General features: G+C 36.3%; 1 protein-coding gene across 3 annotated transcripts in view; it reads left to right on the top strand.

Moving 5' to 3' along the window:
- LOC306855760 (AP-3 complex subunit beta-1-like) overlaps positions 1 to 5,576 on the top strand; it is a 66,370-nt gene extending 60,794 nt beyond the window's left edge. For all 3 annotated transcript variants that reach the window (XM_079394608.1, XM_079394606.1, XM_079394607.1), the window contains exon 27: positions 4,944 to 5,576. In XM_079394608.1, the coding sequence (XP_079250734.1) occupies positions 4,944 to 5,100 (157 nt within the window). In that variant the 3' untranslated portion in view covers positions 5,101 to 5,576. The remainder of the gene's footprint in view (positions 1 to 4,943) is intronic.
- The last annotated feature ends 17,813 nt before the right edge of the window (positions 5,577 to 23,389 follow it).

Genomic DNA, 23,389 nt, shown 5'->3' with positions numbered 1-23,389 from the left:
GATAACTGTTGCGTGTGAACAGGAATCTTACTAGTCCAGTCTTTAAGGTTGAATAAAGAGGTGACAGTCATTTAGTCTCTCTCTCTCTCTGTCTCTCTCTGATTAGGAGCAAGTGTTGGCGTGTGTGTGTGGATCGATAGCGGTCCGGCTGGCCAGTGCCGGGCTTCTGCTTTGCTTTTCTTCCCACAGCCTCAATTAATCCAGTTCAGAGGCCCAGTGGTGACAGACGAGAATACCAATGACCCATTTAGAGCCCCAAACCACACCGAAATACAACACACACACACACACTCTGGGTAGAGCTGCTGTGTGTGTGTGTGTATGTGTGAATGTTTGTTTTATTTGAGAATGAGCGACAGATAGAAAGAGTTAAACCGAATGACTGTCCAGTATCAGGACCCGCTGCTGTAGTTGTACTGTGTTTGTTTGTCTATATTTGTGTATGTACGTTTAGAGACCACTGAAATCATGTGAATGATGTGGCTTTGGGTTAAATCACACACGCGCACACACACATGCTGTGCCTCAGGGCCGTGTTAAGTGCGTGTGTAAATAAGACTTTTATAAACTGACTCCATTATTAGAGCCGCAGGGACTGAGAGATCAGAGTGTCAGCAGCACACTGACAGTACAGATATAATACACTAGACCTGAAATAGCTGTATATGTATGTGTCTGTCTGTCTAGAACTAGCTATATACTGTATGTCTGCTCATATATCTATCTATCTGTCTGTCTACCTGCCCATTGTTCTATCATTCTATCGTTCTGTCTGACTGAGTATCTATCGATCTATCATTTTGTCTGTCTGTCTGTCTATCTATCTCAATTCAATTTTGCTTTATTGTCATGACTGTAAAAAATACAATATTGCCAAAGCTTGAAATATATATATATATATATATATATATATATATATATATATATATATATATAGAGAAATATATATATATATATATATATAGAGAAATATAATAACAATAAAAATATCAAAATAGAATAAAAACATTATAACAATATAAACTTAAATAAACAGTGTAACAAATAAGAACTTATTTATTAAACATTTCATACCCCAGTGTTTAACATATAAACACACACAGGCTGAGGGTCACTGTGGTAGACATTAGAGAAACACACTGAGGTCAGACGTAATACATTACACACACACACACACACACATTACACACACACACACACATTCACCTGCTGTCTCTCAGGCTGTGGCACACACACACGTATCTCGCAGCTAGTGCTGCTGTCTGTCCTTCTCCTAGTATTATCTTTATTTGTTCCTTTTCAGTCATGGCTGTAAAGTTCTTTATGATGTTCGTGAATTTGTTGATGTATATGTCTCTGATTTAAATTGGTAACGGTGAAGTAGGAAGTGTGTCTCTGTCTCGATCTCTCCTGTCTCACAGTGAGAACACAATCTTTGCTCTCTGGGTAACCAGCTCTTTCTGTGTCCTGACCAAGCCAGTACTTGCTCAGGATCTGTCTCTGCTTTGTGTCTTTGACACTCTGGAGATATTCTTCTAATTCAGATTTTAATTTTATAGTTCGATAGAGTTGTAATTTACTTTGTGTTTTGGTTTCTTGATCCCAATGTTCCAGATATATATTTTTAGATTGTTTGATAATTAGATTTATTTTGATGTTTGGGTGAGAAGCAGTGCTGGTCTGAGACTGGTTAGTGTTAGTAGAGTTAGTCAGGTTAGTAAGTCTCAGAACCAGCTGACTGAGTGGACTCTTTTCAGGGTTCAGTTTTTGGGTTTGTAGTGCTTTAAAATGTAGCGATTCTGTGGGACTTGATTTTAGATGCATCCAGAATTTGAGCGATCTTTTTTGTATATTTATAATCAATGGGAAACGGCCTAATTCTTCCCTACATGCATTATTGGGTGTTCTTCTTTGTAATTTTAGAATCATTTTGCAGAATTCTGTGTGTAGGGCTTCTGTTGGATGTGTGTCCCATCTAGTGTAGCTCTGAGCACTGAGTGGACCCCAAACCTCACTTCCATACAGCGCTATGGGCTGAATTACATCTATCTGTCTGTCTTATCTATCTTATCTATCTGTCTGTCTATCTATCGTTCTATCTCTCGTTCTATCTCTCGTTCTATCTATCGTTCTATTGTTCTATCGTTCTATCTATCGTTCCATCTGTCTGTCTGTAATGTAATGTAACATTAGTGTGTGTGTGTGTGCTACTGATTGTCAGATGTGACGCCCTCTCCAGTTGGTTAGCAGTAGCTCTGACGGCTCTTGTGTCTCATGCTGTCATGGCAAAATGGTGGCCATTGTGTATGTATGAGTGTGTGAGACAGAGAGTTTGGGAGTAAAAGAGGGGCCTCCTGTTGGGACGGGGGTATGTGTGCTTCTCAGTGCTAAATGGGGTCCCCGTGTGTGAGGGTGTGTGCTAAACGGTTCATTGTTGTATAATAGGCTGTGTAAATGGGAGGCAGATGGCAGTGTATCAGGCACGTGGGTCCCCCTCAGTGAGAGAGGGAACGAGAGACAGACAGGAAGGAGGTACAAGGGTGCAGAGGTCGGACAGGGTCGTGTCTGCTCTGTCAGTGGATCTGCGTGTGGTGCATTCACTAGTGATTCCAGTCTGTGACGTTACCACGGTTACTGGACACCAGTAATTCTCCCACAGCTCTATGGAACAGTTCATTAGTTCAGTTCATCTCTATTATTACTCCAGCTCACTCTGGTTTACTTGCATCATACTATTGTAACACATTTACATTTGAGCAGTGGGTTTTATTTAGCATTTTAAAATCAGCGGTTCCCTTCCAAGATGTTTGGTCAAAAAGTGTTTCAGTTGTGTGTAAATACACCTGTTCACCCTGTTGTGCATCACCCATAGAGGTCAGCTATTATCCTTAGTTTACATATCATGGTTCTGCTATTCATTCCATTAGAATCGGTCATTCCGTTAATCATTTTTATTTTAGATAGTTATTCTGAGAATGTGTCATTAGCAAGCCATTTAGAAAAAAAATATTATGAGGATTATTTGTTTGGTTGGTTTAATTATCATTTATTTGTTTGTTTTCTATTTTCTTTTGTTTTTTTAATTTTGTTTATTTACCATGAAGATTATTTATTTATTTATTCATGCATCAATTTATTTAATTAATTTTTTTGTTGTATTTATTTATTTTTTATTTGTTTGTTTTTATTTTTATTTTTTGTTTTGTATTTTTTGTTTTATTTCTTTAATTTTGTTTATTTTTTACTGTAAAGATTTTGATATGTGTTTGTTTGGTTTATTAGCATTTGTTTGTTTACTTTGTTTTATTTTTAAAAATATATATTTCCTTAATGTTATTTATTTTTACCATGAGGAGTATTTGTTTCTTTTTTTGTTGTTTGTTAATTTTAGAATTTGTTTTGTATTTCCTTTTTGTTTGTTTGTTTGTTTTTGTTTTATTTAATTTAGTTTATTTACCATGAAGATTATTTGTTTGGTTTAATTTAATTATCATTTTGTTTGTTTGTTTGTTTATTTATAGTTTTCCATTTTTTTGGACACATGTCTACTAAATGAATACATGTAAAAAGTAAAGCATACTTAGTTTTCGCTATTAATGTGAAATGACAAAGCAAAATGAATCGCCAATGAAAATCACAGTTCTATTTGCATAATCATTCCTCTACTGAAGTGAATGGTCTTTAATGCTGCATCATAGATATCACACATTAATCCCTTGGAGCTTTAATTAAAATCATAATATTGCTCAGTATGCTTCACTCCATCTCCACTGAAGTTGATCTAGTCCTCTGCACTCTATTTAGTGAACACCCCCACACTTTGCTCCCTGTCTGTGAGAGGCTACCGGGTTCGAGTCTGTGAGTGACAGGAGTGTGTCCCTTGGCCCTAATAGCTTCTTAATCAGACCAAATAATAGACTGCCATGCCTGTTCACACCCCCCCCCCCCCCCCCCCCCCCCCCCACACACACACACACACACTATTTCCCCCTTCACTCTCCAGTGCTCACATATGGGTATGGCACATAATTATGCACTTTATTAAATATATTTATTAATGTATTTATTTACATAATTATTCACATACATACTTATTCACTGTTATTAATATTTGTATTTGAAAATATCTTATGCAAATAATAATTTAATATTACACGGTATATGTTTATAAACCTATATTTTTTATATAATATGTAAGTCTATGCATGCATTATATTATATTATATTATATTGAGTTATGGCATATGGAGTAGCATTTACCTACACAATTAAAAAAGCGTGTATGTGTGTACGTTGTAATATGTATTTATTTTCAAAAAAAAAAGTCTCATCAATGTTTGTTTTCATCAATGTTTCATCATTTTTTTTTTATTTGACATTGATTAAAAAATGATAAATACTAGGATATTTTGTAAATCTTTTATAATACCACTAACTGTTGTTTGGCTATTATCATTATCACCTTCTTTTCAGATCATTAGTCATTAAATCCTCTGCAAACACTGCAGATATATTGATTGTGGCAGGCACCTTTCATTTGTTCTCAAATTAAGTTTATAAAAATCTCAGTTCATTTCATGAAAGTAATTTAAGGTTTGTTGGTTAAGTCTTCAGGAGAGCCATTTTTGGGAGAATATAAACTGATGAATTGTGCACGATAAGATTAAAGGTATGTGTTAAGTAAATTTGTGTCCATTTCGAAATAATTATTTTGTTTTAATTTTATATTTCTCTGTTGAAGAAACTCTCAAAGATATTTTAAGACAGTCCTGAATCCATTTTAGATTTTCTATTTTTAAAACCTTACTGTGTGATTTAAAATTGCTCTTTTATACTATTTAAACTTGTTAGTTGCCATGAAAATAGCCAGGGAAGCTGACATGGTATCAAAAACCCAACCAACCAATCAATCAACCAATCCAATTTTGTTTGTGTATTTCCAGGTTTGCCAGTAAGACGGTGAGTTCTGGATGTCTGGTCCTGGTGTCGGTGGCCCTGAATGATCCTGATGCTGTGATCACCATCAACACAGAGAAAACAGTGATGGGCTCTATGCTCCTGCGACAGTTTAAAACGGCCCTGACCAACAGCGGCCCCTAGAAAAACACCAAATCTCACTCGTTCACAGTTCACTCACTGACAAGTGCTGTATTCCAATATAGCTCGCTCTGTTGACACTTAGGAGGATTTGTATTGTTTTGAGAAGATAACCAAAAGATGTCTTCATATCTGTTCTCGTTTCAAGAGACTTTATGCCCCAAATATGCTTTGCGTAAGTCTCTGCTTTCATTACGAGCGAATCAATGTTCTCTGCTAATCTGTGAGATTTTACTGTATTCAGAAAGGCTTTTAAAGCTCAATGCTGACAGTTTTTATTTGTTATGATTTCATTGTGATAAATTTCCCAGATGACATGAATGCCGACTACTATGTGCTGCTTTCTGTCTGCTCTTTGTGTGACCAAAACATGCAAAGTTTCAATCCTATGTGAAGTGCCTTTCTTAAAACGATTGTTCCTGACAGAAGTTACATTTGCTTAAAATTACAGTGATTAAAAAATATATATATGGAAACTGAGAAGTAGTTTGTTTTTCTCATTTGTATCATATTATACTGTAATTTGTTTTATGCCATATGGATTTATTCTGATCTCATTGTAATATGATCACATGATGTCTGGTTTAAATGAAGTTGCTAATGAACCGAGTAAGGATCGAGTCCTTCTGTACAGAGTAATATTAGTTTATTGCTTTTCTCTATTTATCTCTAAAATAAGTTTCTTAAGTGGGAAGATTTATGAATGCGTACCTCTGACCGCTGATTGAAACTAATGTAATCATGAACTGAGATGATTCCACTCGCTCTGATTGGATGAGACAAGCAGGAGTTTTATGTACTGTACTATAATTTATATGTTTTTGCAGTGTTCAGCATGGAATACAGGAAACAGGTATGTATTGCAGTTCTTTTGAGGATGTTGATTATGAGAGTGAAGATGCTTCCCAAATACCTTGTTAGGGTTCAGTTAACATTGTTTCGATTGCCGAAAACCACAATGACCACCATTCAGAGCATTTAAAGGCTGGATCTGTCTCAGCAGAGGAACTATGCCTTTTCCTACAAGATGACAAGCATGTTGAGAAGAACGAAAGGTAAGAGATGTTTGGAAAAGTGGCCAAGTTGCTGTGTGAATTGAGTAATGCTTACCAAATATATACAGTATATGAATATAATTTCAAATGCATTGTGGAATATCAAATTAAGTGTCTGTGTCTTTCCTCAAATGCTCAAATCATTATCTTTTTCATTTTTCTATCATACAGTATCATTGTGTGTGTACATATTTTCTGAATTTATAAAAATATGGTTACACTAACAATGTTCCATTAGTTAACATAACTACATTGGTTGTTAATTTCAACACAATACATTTTTTTTAAGTTGTATCTATCAGTTAATATTGTTTAATTGATCTTGGTTAACATGAACTAACAATGAGCAGCTGTATTTTTTATTAACTAATGTTAACAAAGATTAATAAATACTGTAACAAATGTATCTGTTAGTTAATGATCATTAATTCATTAATTAACATGTTAACTAATATGACCTAATTGTAAAGTGTTACTATATATGTATGCATGTTTGTTTGTTGCCAAAAATATCGGCACCCTTAGTAAATATGATCAAAGAAAATCATTTTGTTAATCATTTTGATCTTTTATTAAACAAATTCACAAAAATCAAACCTTTCATTGGATATTAAGAATTTGAAATGGGGGGGGGGGGGGGGGGGGGGTATCATTATGAAATAAATGTTTTTCTCAAATACACGTTGGACAATTATTGGTACCCCTAGAAATTCTAGTAAAATATCTCTGAAGCATATTCCCATTCATATTCACAATTTTGAGCAATCATGGGTGATTATGAACATGAAATTATCCAGCCATGGCTTCCTGTTTCACAGAAATATAAATAGGAGGGAAAACAAAGCCCAAATTCCCTTAATCATCCATCACAATGAGAAAAACCAACGAATATATTTCGGATGTGCAGCAAAAGATAACTGAGCTTCACAAATTAGTGAAGTGGCTTTAAGAAAAGAGCTAGAGCAGTGAAAATTCCCATTTCCACCATCAGGGCAATCATTAAGAATTTCCAATCAACAGAAAATGTTACGAAACTGTCTGGAAGAGGACGTGAGTCTATATCATCCTAATGCACGGTGTGAAGGAGAGATTGAGTGGCTAAAGACTCTCCAAGGACCACAGCTGGAGAATTGAAGAAAATAGTTGAGTCTCGGGGTCAGAAAACCTTCAAAAACATTGTCAAACAGCACCTACATCACCACATGTTGATTGGGAGGGTTTCAAGAAAAATTCTCCTAGCTCATCCAAAAACAATCTCCAGCATATTCAGTTATCAGACAGGACTGGCACTTCAAATGGGACTGGCTTCTATGGTCAGATGAAACTAAAAAATGAGCTTTTTAGCAGCAAACACTCAAGATGGATTTGGTGAACACAGGGATAAAAAGTACCCCATGTGTACAATGAAATATACTGCTGTATTTTTGATGTTGTGGGCCTATATTTCTGCTGGAGGTCCTGGACATCTTGTTTAGACTCATGGCATCATGGATTCTATCAAATACTAACAGATAAAAAATCAATAAGTGACTGATTCTGTTAGAAATCTTATAATGGGCCATGTTTGGATCTTCTAACCGTCTTTCCGCACATTTTAAATTCTTATTATCCAATGAAAGATTAGATTTTTGTGAATTTTTTAAATAAAAGATCAAAAGGATTAACAATGCAGATTAATTTTCACAGCCTTCTTTGATCATATTTACCAAGGGTGCCGATAATTTTGTCCATGACTGTATGTATATGTGTGTGTGTGTGTATAATATATATATATATATATATATATGTGTGTGTGTGTGTGTGTGTGTGAGCATGTTTATGTGGTTTATGAGGACACAAATTTGTATAATGACATGGGTATGACAGAGGTATTACAATATGAAGGTGGTTTATGAGGACACTGCCTATGTCCCCGTTATTCAAAAAGCTTAAAAAACATACTAAATGGTGTTTTTTTGAAAATCTAAAAATGCACAAAGTCTCCTGTGAGGACTAAGTTTAGGTGTAGGGTTGGTGTAGGGCAATAGCACACACAGTTTGTTCAGTATAAAAACCATTACGCCTATGGAGAGTCCCCATAAACCACAAAAACCAACATATGTGTGTGTGTATGTATATTTATATGTATATATGTTGTTGTGTGCGTGTGTGTGTGTGTGTGTGTGTGTGTATATATATACACATATATATATATATATACACTCACTGGCCATTTTATTAGGGACACCTGTTCAATTGCTTGGTAACACTAATTGCTAACCAGCCAATCTCATGGCAGCAACTCAATGCATTTAGGCATCTAGATGTGGTGAAGACGATTTGCTGAAGTTCAAACCAAGCATCAGAATGGGGAAGAAAGGGGATTTAAGTGACTTTGAACGTGGAATGCATATATATATATATATACACACACATACATACACACACTCTGACACACATTAATCATAACGTTAAAGCCATAAAAGACACATTCCCATAAACAAAGGCTATACTTTCTGACTGCAGAGGCCTTTTCTCCCCGCTGATGTGTGTATGGGACACTGAGAGTGTGTGAACATGTACGTCCAGAGATTTGCAGTACATTTGCCCATTAAGTGAGAGAAATTGTAGTTTATGGCCAGTATGAGGCTTTTCTCTGTCAAGCAACAAGCCACATCTTTATTGAGCATTATGGCACTTGTTGTTTATCACACAGAGCTGATATGATGTGCTCACAGATGTGCGGCTGACGGTTTTATGGAAGGGACGCATGCGAGAGAGAATTCAGCAGCATCTTCTTCCATCACTGGAGGCTGTTAAGATGTCAGTGTGCCGTTAAGATGCACTCCCAGAGAAAGCACTCATCATGCGCTCACCTCGCGTGTGCTTAGCTGCTTCATTTCAGCCTAGTTTTATCTCTGTGTAATTATGATGGAATAATCATTATAGATCATACTGTCGATATAATGCATGATGATCACTAAACTATGAAGTAATAATTACCCAATAAAGTATGAGATGCTGCACTGTATTGTAAAAGTAATTATGGGTAAAGGGTGTTGATGACAACAGAGTACATACAGCCCCTTCAGCACATTTGGGAAAATAAATGTGTGTGTGTGTGTATGTATATATATATATGAGATACTGAGATACTACTATTGAGATACTACTGTAGATTTTATTAATACATTTACATTTATGCATTTAGCAGACGCTTTTATCCAAAGCGACTTACATTGCATCGCAGTTTTATCAGCTCTTGGTGATAATACTTTGAATTGGTTTTTATTTTTGTATTTTCTTTTTCTTTCTGTTTTCTTTTCAATTTGTTTAAAATTTTAGAAAAAAAAAATAGTTTTGGCCTTTTTTAGTTTTTTACTATATATTTTTTGGTTTCAGTTATTTCAGTACATCAGGTTAAACTAATTAAATTAAAATTACATTAAAAAAAAAAATCTGAATAATTTATAACATTCATTTAAATAATAATAATAATCATCATAATAAATGCCAGTTTGTGAATGGCATCACCAGGAAGTGACATCGTATTTGGTGTCCTTGGATTTAGCAATAGATTTGATGAATACTGTTAAGTTTTGTGATATTAGTTAGTTAGTCTCACCTTACAACAATTCCATACTGTTACAGGAAATCTTAAAATTAAATAAAAATATAAAAAAGTAGTAGTTCTTTCAGACATACTAAAATAATTGACCTGCTAATAATTGGCTTTGTTTAGTTTTTTATGTAACTGTATATTGACCAATCAACAGCTAGGACTGGAACCCTTTTATGGTAATGTGTCAAATAATGGCTGTGTTCCAAAATCTAGTGATTTTGGGCAGCGTAGTATTGAATAAGAGTGTTTTGAGTGTAACGGTGCAGTAAACGGCAGTGCTGCTTCATGCACTGTTTAGTTAATAAAATCAAGAGAATTACAGTCCATCAGCAACATGCAACTCCACTCCTAATGACAATTAAAAGCTGTTAAAATAACCCCAAAGTGTATGTGAGATGGGAGCCGCTTCACTCAGATTAATAGAGGTCACGCTAACTGTAGCTGTTGAACAGCAGGCCTTCGAGATTGTGCTGTAATTTTAGTTAAAAATGCAGAGTTTATCACAGAATTCTGACAAAACGCATGGCACGCTGTGTTTATTTTTAGATTTATTGAGGTTAGAAATGGATCAAATCTGAGGATTTAAAGGCATTCAGCTGGTGCCTTTTAAACTCTGTTGCGACGTGATTCGACTCCAATTATGGCAATGTAAACACTGCGCTTTCAATTAAACCTGGAGATGTGGCAGGTTGCTCGGGTGGCGTGGCTGTACATGTGTTGCCGTGGTAACTGACAGTGTGAATATTCTGTGTGGGTTTTGTGATGCCGGCCTGCTTTTTAATATGTAACGGGTAAAAACTCCACTCAGTGAGACAGAATTTCCCATTGTCAGGAAATTCAAAGTCAATAGCACTTTAAACACTCTAAATAATGCTGGGTTGATTCAAATCAACTTTGGGTCAAATATGGACTAACTAACCCAACTTTTGAGTTAAAAATTTAATGTAAAAATGTAACCCAACAGCTGGGTTAGTCCATATTGGACCCAAAGTTGTGCTGAAACAACCCAGCATTTTTTAGAGTGAAGATGCATGAATTTCTTTAAATGTATACTTTTAAATTAAATTAAGTAATTGTAATTAAATTGTAATATTATTTCACAATATCACAGTTTTTACTGTATTTTTAAATGACATACCTGCAGCCTTGGCATAAGAGACTTATTTAAAAACATTTTACTGGCAAAAAACACAAGTAGCTCAAACTTTTAACACTAGATTATAGCTGTTACTGTACTTTAGCTTTTATTTTGGCTGTATTGACCAGTCAGGATCTAGAAACTGAACTACAATTTATAATTACTAATAATGAAATTTAATTAACAATTTATTTCTAAGTCATAATATTAAAACAAACCATTCGTTTTCAGGTTTGTGGAGTAATTTTGCACCAAATAAACATAGTTCTCAAAAAAACAAAAAAGGCAATATATATACTATCCTGTATAAAATAATTAGTAGGCTAAATAAAATAAAAAAAGCTATTGGTGTGTATTTTACAGGAAAATACTATTCCAGTCTTTCAATGTGTTACTTGCCATTTCTTTCTAATTAATTGATCTTTGAATGGAAGTTTGATTGACAGGCGATCTGACCAATCAGAACACCAAATCTGCCATTTTGTCCGACAGACAAACCAGACACGAAAGTAGATTAACATCGGTGGACTTGAACTTGAAAAATGTATTGAGTCTTTCCGCGGTTGAAACAAGATACCTTCTGATGTTCATTCATGTTTATTTCATACTATAACTAGTAAAGAGGAAGAGGCAATCGCTTCACGTGCCGCTTGAACTGAGGCGCTACAGCGATCTGTCACCACACATTGAAGAGCCACAAAGCGGTATTTATAATTTGAATATCTTAAAAAATAACAAAATTGGAAAGCTGAGATTTTGTTTCATAGCTCAAGGAACCTGCTCTGTCTTGTCTGTCAGCGCATTGCCAATTTCCTCTTTGCTCCGCGATGTATTTTTCACTGCGTGAGAACATGATCTGTGGCCTGAGAGCAGCCACATATGTAGGACAAGTAACAGTAACAAAGGGAGACAGGTTTTATAGGTGAGCCCTATATCTGAATAAAGAGTTCAGGTGTGATCACACGCAGAGATGCTCAGTCACAATCAGTCGACTTTCAATTTTAGCCTTCTTTACCATGAAAAGATTATACATTTGTACTGCAGAGTAAAGGTTTCCTGAGAGAGTAATGCCGTGTAAAGCATCCACACTTTCACTCAAACACTTGAACAAACTCTGTGGTTCTCTCTTTGCTTTCCCTCTCTTTGTCTCTCTCTCTGTTGTTCTGACAGCTTGATTTCGTGGTCTCTCGGTGGGCAGCTCAGGGCAACATGATGGGCTTCTTAATCTGAGCTTTTCATGCTGTCTGTCAGGGCCAGAGGAGGAGGAAGAGTGTGTGTGTGTGTGTGTGTGGTAGCTTTTGGAAACGGCTGTCTGACCCGACCGTGGGGAGCAGCTCCTATTAGACAGAATCTTATCAAGCGTGTCTCCGATCTGCTGACAGCGTCACAAACACACACGTGTGCTGACATGTTCTGATAAAACTGCCGTTTTTCTCTTCTCTTTTTCCCTCCGCTTCATCTCTCCATTCTTGCACTTGTTTTATCATCTACATTTTTATGGTTCATTCCAATCGGGCTTTACTGAGGTTATACAAGCACAGACTGATGTCTTATGTTTCTGACCGTTTGAGAGAGAAACCTGAATATATAATGCATTACAGACATTATAATGCAATATAATGTCTGCAACAATATAATATAACAATGCAACTATATTAGGATTCTAAGACATAATATAGCATGTGAAATTGTTTTTATATTGTTTTATAGTTAAAATAAAGCACTTTTATGATGCTTTTAAACAATTTTTGGTTTAATGCCAGAACAGTGTTATTTTAGCATCATTGATATGCTATTATAGTTTTTGTTAATATTGTTAATTTGTGCTTTAAATACATTTTCTGTTTAATAAATTTTTTAGAGTTTTAGTAATTTTGTAGTGTGTGTGTGTGTGTTTTAATTAGTTTTCTTTAATGTCTCTATAGTTTGTATTAATTAAATTAATTAATTAAATTAATTAATTAAATTAAACTAATTAAATTTCATTTATTTAGTCTTAGTTATTATAGTGCTTCAAGATAAACTAAACAATGAGAAATGTTATATATATATATATATATTATTAAATTCAGTTAAATGTATATTTTAAGTGACAAAAATGTTTTTATGGTTATAGTTAATAATAATAATAACCCTGACAAAGAGCAGCATGAATGTTCTACAATATATCTCCCTTTGTGTTGATGTCATTTGGGTTTGAAACAACGTAAATTATAACAATTTTCAATTTTGGGTGAATTACTTTGATAAGAAGGTAAGAATTATAATGCATTATAATTTGAGAAACTGTTCTTTAAAATATCTTCTTTTTTTTTTTATCCTACAAAAGAAAGTTATCCAAGTTTTAAACAACATGAGGGCGAGTTAAAGATTACACAATTTTAACTTTTGGGTGAACTATCACTTTTAGAGAAAAGTCAACTATTTAATTTGAACCATATACAGTCAAAAAACCTAATGCATTTTAGTCTTGTATAGGGCATTCAGTAGTTTGCAACACAAAATGTGACCCACAGCATTATTAAACTGAACTGGAGTGACTGGAGTTCAGCTGAAAAAGCTGGCGGTAAAAGCCCTGCGTCTGTTAGCAGGGGCCTGGGGGGATTTCAGCTGCTGAAATAAACTACATGCTCCGTGACAGCAGATATTGTAACAAAAGAAAACAAGAAACAACAAAAACACAAAGGAAAGCAGCTCTCTTGATTAATTGTGTGGTTAAAACTGCCACAAGCGTTTACAAATGCATCTGTTGTGCTCTAACAAAGACACTTAAGAGCGGCTGAAGTGCTGGGAGGGACGAGGACGTGTGACCTATTGTTCAGTCATTTATGCCTGATGTTCAGTGTAAAATATTGACTGCTTGGAGGAAAGAATCACACTGTGTTTGGCATCAGGGTTCACAATATAAATTCTGAATGGGAATCTTTTTTAGACTGGTCTTAAAGTCAGTTCACACGTTCAAATACACACAAATGAGGTTGTTTTGACAGCTTTTATGCTAAAACAATACCCATCTTTGGGTTAAAAATAAAGAAGCAGCAGTACATTGAATATAATATTATGACAGAGGAAAAACAGATTATTGGGGATTTACATAACATGTCTAAATACACAACAGACACAACAAATAAAACACACATCACTCAAAAACCATGATACATTTGTAGGTTAGAAATTAATAACCTCCTGCATGACATTTCAAATAGTGCCAGATTTCTGAATCATTGTTATTTGCTTTGTTGTTTTTTAATGAAATGTCTCATGAGCTTGTTCTAAGAAATTTTAAACTTAAATAATAATAAACTTATGTTAAACCAAATCTGAAAACCAAACAAATGGCACCAATTTGTAGAAAGTCTTTATTTGCTTTTTTTTGAACGTGTCCCGTCTATAGCAGTGTTTTTACTGCTCAGATTTTGAAAAGCTTTGCAAAGACACTTGTTAGTTTTCATTTTATTGTGTATTGTCATAAGTAAATTACTGAGTAATTTATATGTAATTCAAGCATGAACCGATGTACTTGTCAGTATAAAGTTTGCTGTTTTACCAGTTCTCTTGGTACAATATGCATCACTTAGCCTACTTCTTTTTAAATCTACTTCTGCATGTATATTATCAATCATTAAGGTTTTTACACTAAGAATTCAAACTTTTATTTAGCAAAGACTCATTGTTGCAAATGATTTCTATGTAACGATGAGGCCTATTTATGAAAGAATCCTGAAAAATAAAAATCACAAAAATATGAAACCACACATTATGATAAAAATAAGAAATCGGCATATTAGAATGATTTCTAAAGGATCCTGAGACACAAAATTCAGCATTACATCACAAGAATAAATTATATTTTAAAATATATTTAAATAGAAAACCACTTATTTTAAATTGTAATAATATTTCCAAATTTTACTGTTTTTTTTCAGTTTTTTTTTATCAAATAAATGCACCCTTGTGAGACTTCAGAAGAAAAAAAAAGCATTAGAAATCTTAACAACCCCAAACTTTTGAATGGTAATGTGTACATCTGTAGATTTCTCTTTCTATATGTATATATTGCTTCTCTTGTTTTAAGTGAAGTTCTCTGTATATGCATATGTATGTTATACAAGGAACTTCACTTAAAAGCAAAAACAAATAGTCTGTTTAAAGTAGATATTGCGATGTAAAGTGGTTTAAAGTGAGGTTTGCAGGCCTAAGCATCTCTGTGAGCAAAACATCTACGCACCTGCAGCTTTATTGCCTCTACATCTTTAACAGACAACAATAACACTCGTTTTTCGTTTATCTGCTTTCATGCGTCTAAGTTTCTCATCTCATTTAACATCCAATTTACGTAGTTACGACACATTTAAACAAGTCGACAGCATAAATTCCTGCAGTAACCTATACATTCCTCTTTGTGATTACGCTTGTGTGTGTGTGTGTGTGTACCAGTTACGAGTATATTGCAGAGGCAGAGGGAAGTGAATGGAGAATAATAGATGGTTTGCTGTGAGTGAGTGTCTCAGGCTCACCAAATACAATTTTTCTCTTCAAACAATCACTCTGTCTCTGAGGAGCCCCGGGCGCAGTAATTGATATGATTAGCCGTAAGTGGCTGCTTCACAGCTATGTTATGTCTGTTTTATTGTAATTAGATTTTTTTGGTCGTCTTTGAGGAGCTGAACTTAAACGACTGCATGTTCTCCCTCTGAAGTATTCAATCAGACGCTCATTAGACGAGAAAGACAGATTCATCTTTTCTGATTTTCAACTGATTTTTCTCCCCTCGCTCTCTGTCTTTCTCTCTTCCTCATCGTCCGTCTTGTTTTCCTCTTTTCCTTCATTCATATAGATGATTCATCTGTGGATTGAAACAGCAAACCGTAATTTCCACCTGCGGTCATTAAGTAATAACGGAAGAAAAAATGGATTTTTGAACAGTTTCTTCACACACACTGATACCAAATTGTTCCTCTCAACATCTACTCACCCTTTATTCTGTTTTCTGGAACATTACTTTGCTAATTCACAGCTTAAATGTGTAATTTTCAGATACAGTTCTCACTTAATGGAAATGCAAGTCTAGTGACTGTTTCCAAACAGGTTTCCTGACAATCCCCACTGTCTGCGAATGGTTTGTCGCTTATCCTACTATAAACAGGTGCATTTGATGATCAGTTTTTACTTTCAGGTAATATCTGAGTGATAATTTGAAGTGAATCTTACTGTTTAATTTAAAGTTAATTCTATATAAGTGTGTCATAAGTATGTTGTTTTTTAGACTGAACGATGTAATGTGACAGGCTCCAAATTGCGATTTTCAAAGTTCCTGTAGTTGATATCTGTGGCAATTTGTGCCAGTATTAGTTATATCAGACAATTTTTTGAAGGAATGGGAAAGCTACCAAGCTCAGTCTTGGTATTTAAGACAGTTTGTGAATTTTGGTCAGGGTCAAAGGTCACTTAGTATCTGTCCATTAAAGTATATCTGGTTATAAAAATCTGCTAAATAGAAAAAAAAAATCCTCTATTGCATCCTTGAGCAAGACTTTAAGTTGCTGTAGAAGTATTATCATTGTATTAAATGGATAATAATTCTGTCATCATTTACTGAGCTCATGTCGTTTTAAACCTGTATGACTTTCTTTCTTCAGCCAAACACAAAAGGATATTGTGAAGGATGTTCATTGTATTTTATTTTTGTGTGTTTCGCGGTAGAAAAAAAATAATACAGGTTTGTAACAACATGAAGTGAGTAAATGATGACAGAATTGTTGTTCTTTAGCAGGCAAACACCTAGCAACACCCTGGCAACCATTCATAACACCCTAGCAGCAAGTTTTACGCATGCACTATTAAATGTAAATATGTAGTTTAGTCAAAGAAACATAGTAATTAAGCACAAAACACAGGCAATAACTTCACCAGAATAGCCATCTGACTGCTATTGTGTATGCCATCTCATCTGATTTAATATACAATAAAAAGCTGTTATAGCACATTATGAATTTTTAATGAATTCAAACAATTTTTAGTCCAAAAAATAAATAAAAAATCATGCTCATCATTCACAGGCTTGTTTACGGCAGCCAGATTCAGCTCTGAGCTGCTCAGTAAAGGAGGGAGTTTGTGTAATTGGCTGATAATGGGCTTTATAGAATGTGTTGTCATAAAAGAGGGTGTTTTCATTTCATATTAAACGCTCATTGAAAGCCACCATCCCTTTCATTGTGTCTCCATGTTAAGGTTTAAGTACCCTCTTTGCAGGTGTTTCCTGAATTCTAGAAAACAGAACAAACACACACACATTTGTGACCTTTGATTGGGTGTTTGTGCAGTAAAAGCTGTAGATGTAATGGGAGTTGCTCAGTGTGAAGGTTATAGTGTCTTAATTAGCCCCGATTGCTCAGTGAAAGCCCTCAAGTGCCTGAATTAGCCATAAATAAAACCACTCAGTGCATTAATGTGTCTTATAGAAAAATTGGAAATAGAAAAACAAAATCCAGTGTATTAATCACCAATGCTGCATGTTCAGTTTGGGTATATACAATAATATATATATATATATATATATACATATACACACACATAGATTGTAAATATTTGTGAATTTGATTCTAATATACTGTGTGCTTCATATAATCTTGTATGTATATATGTAAAAAGACGTTTGCCTCATTAACAAATATGCCAATATACAGTATATATATATATATATATATACACTCACCTAAAGGATTATTAGGAACACCATACTAATACTGTGTTTGACCCCCTTTCGCCTTCAGAACTGCCTTAATTCTACGTGGCATTGATTCAACAAGGTGCTGAAAGCATTCTTTAGAAATGTTGGCCCATATTGATAGGATAGCATCTTGCAGTTGATGGAGATTTGTGGGATGCACATCCAGGGCACGAAGCTCCCGTTCCACCACATCCCAAAGATGCTCTATTGGGTTGAGATCTGGTGACTGTGGGGGCCATTTTAGTACAGTGAACTCATTGTCATGTTCAAGAAAACAATTTGAAGTGATTCGAGCTTTGTGACATGGTGCATTATCCTGCTGGAAGTAGCCATCAGAGGATGGGTACATGGTGGTCATAAAGGGATGGACATGGTCAGAAACAATGCTCAGGTAGGCCGTGGCATTTAAACGATGCCCAATTGGCACTAAGGGGCCTAAAGTGTGCCAAGAAAACATCCCCCACACCATTACACCACCACCACCAGCCTGCACAGTGGTAACAAGGCATGATGGATCCATGTTCTCATTCTGTTTACGCCAAATTCTGACTCTACCATCTGAATGTCTCAACAGAAATCGAGACTCATCAGACCAGGCAACATTTTTCCAGTCTTCAACCGTCCAATTTTGGTGAGCTCGTGCAAATTGTAGCCTCTTTTTCCTATTTGTAGTGGAGATGAGTGGTACCTGGTGGGGTCTTCTGCTGTTGTAGCCCATCCGCCTCAAGGTTGTGCGTGTTGTGGCTTCACAAATGCTTTGCTACATACCTCGGTTGTAACGAGTGGTTATTTCAGTCAAAGTTGCTCTTCTATCAGCTTGAATCAGTCGGCCCATTCTCCTTTGACCTCTAGCATCAACAAGGCATTTTCGCCCACAGGACTGCCGCATACTGGATGTTTTTCCCTTTTCACACCATTCTTTGTAAACCCTAGAAATGGTTGTGCGTGAAAATCCCAGTAACTGAGCAGATTGTGAAACACTCAGACCGGCCCGTCTGGCACCAACAACCATGCCACGCTAAAAATTGCTTAAATCACCTTTCTTTCCCATTCTGACATTCAGTTTGGAGTTCAGGAGATTGTCTTGACCAGGACCACACCCCTAAATGCATTGAAGCAACTGCCATGTGATTGGTTGATTAGATAATTGTATTAATGAGAAATTGAACAGGTGTTCCTAATAATCCTTTAGGTGAGTGTATATATATATATATATATATATATATATATATATATATATATATATATATACGTATATACAGTGTTGGGGAGTAGCTAGTTACATGTAACGGAATTACGTAATTTAATTACAAAATAAAAGTAACTGTAATCAGTTACAGTTACTGAGAAAAAAATGTGTAATTAAATTACAGTTACTTATGAAAATGTTAAAGATTACTAAGGGGGTTACATCAGATTTTTTTTTCACATACACACACACACACACACATGCCCACATACAGATTTAATTTCTTTCTTTCATAAAATGCAGTATTTAAATATGTATTTAACCTCAGAAATTCTGAGTCAGAATGATCTCAAAGTAAGTCTGATTTTGTGGTGGCTGTGCTTCAAAGGGGATATCGGATGCCCATTTTCCACAAGTTGGTATGATTTAGGGTCTTTGTGAAATGGCCTCAGTGGTCATGTAAAACAACACCCTTTTTACCTGGTCAAAAACAGCTCCATTCATAGCGACTCATTTCGGTGTATATCTCTTTACACGATAATGAGTTCTGCTCACCCCGCCCCTCTCTTCCGTGGAAGAGAAAAGGTGATTAGCAAATAATCATTAAAAATATATATATAAAGTGTGAGACTTACTACTTCTGGAAGTGCATCTGGATCATGAACAATGGGTACTGATCCATCCTTGAGTTTTAACTTTTTAACAAATCCTGCCTAGAATTGTCCCTCATTAAGAAAGCAAAATGATTTGTGCAGACAAACGAATTTAGGTGTATTCGTTGGCACATTACCATCAAAATCAAAGGCTAATCCACTGCGTCCTCAGTGGCTCTGATGTTTGGAGAAAATGAGGACTCTTATATTCTCCTACATCTAACAACAAATCCCCTGCATTGCTTACAAGACATTGTTGCTACAGCTGCTCAAGCGTGTAGAAAATGACAGACTTCGTACAACTGGCTGAGGGCGGAAATATGCTAATACGGGACAGTACGTCAGTGGTCGAGGGAGGGGCCTGAGCAATATGACATCATATTGGCTTGATAACTGTTTAGGTTTTTGGGGGATTGAAAAAAAGGAGTGAATGAATTTGTATCATTGAATGATAAAGGGTAGTTGTGTCTACGCACTACCAAGATGCATTTGTATGCAAATGAAGATATTGAAGATAGTAATCAGTGTTCAGTACTACTGTAAGGTTAACCCTGCCTGGTTTACATGTTTAAAAATGATTACCAGTTGAAAACACTGAAATTTAAAAAAGTAATCAAATGTAATCAGTTACATTACTTTAATAAAGCAATTGAAAAGATACACTACTTATCACATTTTAAGTAGGGTAACTTTTAATCTGTAACCTTCCCAACACTGCGTATATATATATATATATATATATATATATATATCTATATACACACACTGTATATTGGCATATTTGTTAATGAGGCAAAAAAATAATTTATATGTTTAATTTAAACATTTAATAGATATATTAATACATGAAGAAAGCACATGTAAATAATATATATTATGATGATTAATTGAAAAGTTTATATTTATAATTTGTTGATTTATATATTTACTTTATAGTTATATATCTGCATAAAACATTGGTGAATTAGGGTGCAGCTACTACATAGCTACATAAATGCTGCATTTTACAGCATAAATGCTGCACATATTTGCATGCATTAATTCTGAAATATCTGTTATCTATATCTATTATATATCATGCTGTATGCATTACATATGTATTATATTAATTAGATCATATTTACTTGAATTATATATATAATTATTGAAATATATTAAGTATTTGTTAATATATGTATTTGCACATATTTGCACACTTTAATGCATGCTAGTATGTATGCAATGCAGCACTTATGTAGTATATGTATGTATAAATAACTTGAAAATAACTGTTTAAATTATTTACTTGCTGCTAGGAAGGAATAGTTCGTTTCCTACCTATTTCTACTCTGCATTTTCGTTGAGATGTTTATGTTTGATTGCACTTACTGGTAATTAGAATAATTTGCGCCTCAGCTGAGAACGAGCCTGTGTGATTGTGCGAAGTATTAGTTTTGTCTTGAGCTATTAGCAGTCCTTTAACCTTATTGGCTGGGCTGATCAGAAGCCGGCCACAGCTGTTTTCACTTTAGTTTCCTAGACTGTATTTATTTGATGTCAGAGCGCTAACGCGGAAGCGTTCAGCCGTCGTGCTCAGCCTCCTCGTGTGAAGACCAACGAGTGTAAAGACAGACGACTTTTTCCTGCACAACTTTGACCGAGCAACGACACCGAGCACACACTTAAGTATCATTTCTATCTTCCCTCACACTTTCCTATCCCCTATCCTTCCACCTCTATCATGCGTTTCCAAACCATTCCGGTTCTCTCTCAACCTCGCTCTAAAAACACACGCAGAAGGTTACATAACCCTGCTGACCTGCACTCTATCTCTACATCTTCCACTGCACCTCTTTCTCTGTAGGTCTTTGGAATTGCCAGTCAGCTGTCAACAAAGCTGACTTCATTTCTGCTTTTTCCTTACAATCCACACTCAGCATCCTGGGCTTGACTGAGACCTGGATTCGTCCAGAAGACTCAGCAACCCCAGCTGCTCTCTCTCGCAATTTCTCTTTCTCTCACACCCCAAGACAAGTTGGCCAGGGTGGGGGCACTGGTCTGCTCATTTCAAACAATTGGAAATACTCAACCCACTCTCCCCTAGGCAATCTCAACTCATTTGAATCTCATGCCATTACGGTAACAGCTCCTATAAAACTCCAGATTGTGGTAATCTATTGTCCCCCTGGCCAAATTCTAGCCACCTTCCTAGAGGAGCTGGACGGACTGCTGTCCTCTTTCATGGAGGATGGCCCTCCACTCTTAGTCTTTGGCAATTTCAACATTCACCTAGCAGGGCTTAAGCTACAGACTTCCATTCACTCCTAGCTTCATTTGATCTCAAACGCCTCACCGCTACTAGCACACACAAATCAGGCAACTTGACTTAATTTACACACGCAATTGTACTACAGATGACATTCTGGTACAACCACTACATATCTCTGACCATTTCTTCATTACATTTACTTTACATTTTGCTACCCAGGTGCCACCATCTCCCTTACCGGTTACTTTCAGACGCAAACAACGCTCCCTTTCCCCCTCACTTCTTTCCTCTGTAGTATCCTCCTCTCTTCCCTCGCCTACCCATTTCTCATCTCTGGATGTGAATGCAGCTACTGACACTTTATGCTCTACCTTAACCTCTTGTCTAGACGGCGTCTGTCCTCTCTCCTCCAGGCCAGCACGAGCTGCCCCTTCTAACCCCTGTTTATCCAATGTTCTTCGTGAGAATCGGACCAAACTCAGAGTGGCAGAGAGAAAATGGTGCAAATCAAACGATCCGTCGGACCTGAGTAGGTATCAGTCTCTGCTTTCATCTTTCTCTACTGAAGTCCACACTGCCAAATCCTCACATTTCCACAACAAGGTCAACAGCGCTCCAGACATGCGTAATCTCTTCAGAACATTTAATTCTCTCCTCTGTCCCCCTCCTCCACCTCCCACCACTTCGATAACAGCTGACAACTTTGCCACTTTTTTCACAGACAAAACTAGAACAATCAGTAACCAGTTCTCAACTCCACACACACAGGACCTCCAATCAACCACATCCACTGCTCAAACTCCCATCTTCTCCTTCTGTCCCCTTACCGAGGCAGAAGTATCCAAACTTCTCCTCTCCAGCCATCCTACAACATGTCCTCTCGACCCAATCCCCTCACACCTTCTCCAAACAATCTCTCCCACACTCACACACATTATCAACACATCTCTCCTCACAGGCATCTTCCCCACAGCATTCAAGCAGGCTCGGGTAACCCCACTGCTCAAAAAACCTACATTAAACACTTCTCTTTTAGAAAACTACAGACCTGTCTCTCTCCTTCCATTCGTAGCAAAAACACTCAAACAAGTTGTCTTCAACCAGCTCTCGCTGTTTCTTTCACAGTACAACAAACTGGATGCTAAACAGTCAGGTTTCAGGAGTGGCCATTCAACAGAGACTGCGCTACTCTCAGTCACTGAAGCCCTGCGAATTGCAAAGGCCGATTCCAAATCATCAGTCTTCATTCTGCTGGATCTTTCTGCTGCTTTTGACACTGGCAATCATCAGGTTCTCCTGTCTACCCTCTCATCACTGGGCATCACTGGGATTCCACTTCTCTGGTTTGAATCCTCCGAATCTCACCGGTACATCTTTCAGGGTGGCCTGGGGAGGGGAGGTATCCAAACCACATCAACTGGTCATTGGAGTTCCTCAGGGATCGGTTCTTGGACCCCTCCTCTTCTCCACATACACTACATCACTGGGTCCCATCATACATGCACATGGCTTCTCCTATCACTGCTACGCCGATGACACACAGCTCTATCTCTCTTTTCAACCAGATGACCCAACGGTAGCTGCACGGATCTCAGGCTGCCTGGCGGACATCTCGGCATGGATGAAAGAACACTACAGCTCAACCTGGCAAAGACGGAGTTTCTTGTCTTTCCTGCCA

Source organism: Barbus barbus, assembly GCF_936440315.1.
Source record: "Barbus barbus genome assembly, chromosome: 36".
In the NCBI taxonomy this organism is placed as follows: Eukaryota; Metazoa; Chordata; class Actinopteri; order Cypriniformes; family Cyprinidae; genus Barbus; species Barbus barbus.
This window is presented reverse-complemented; position numbering and strand designations above follow the sequence as displayed.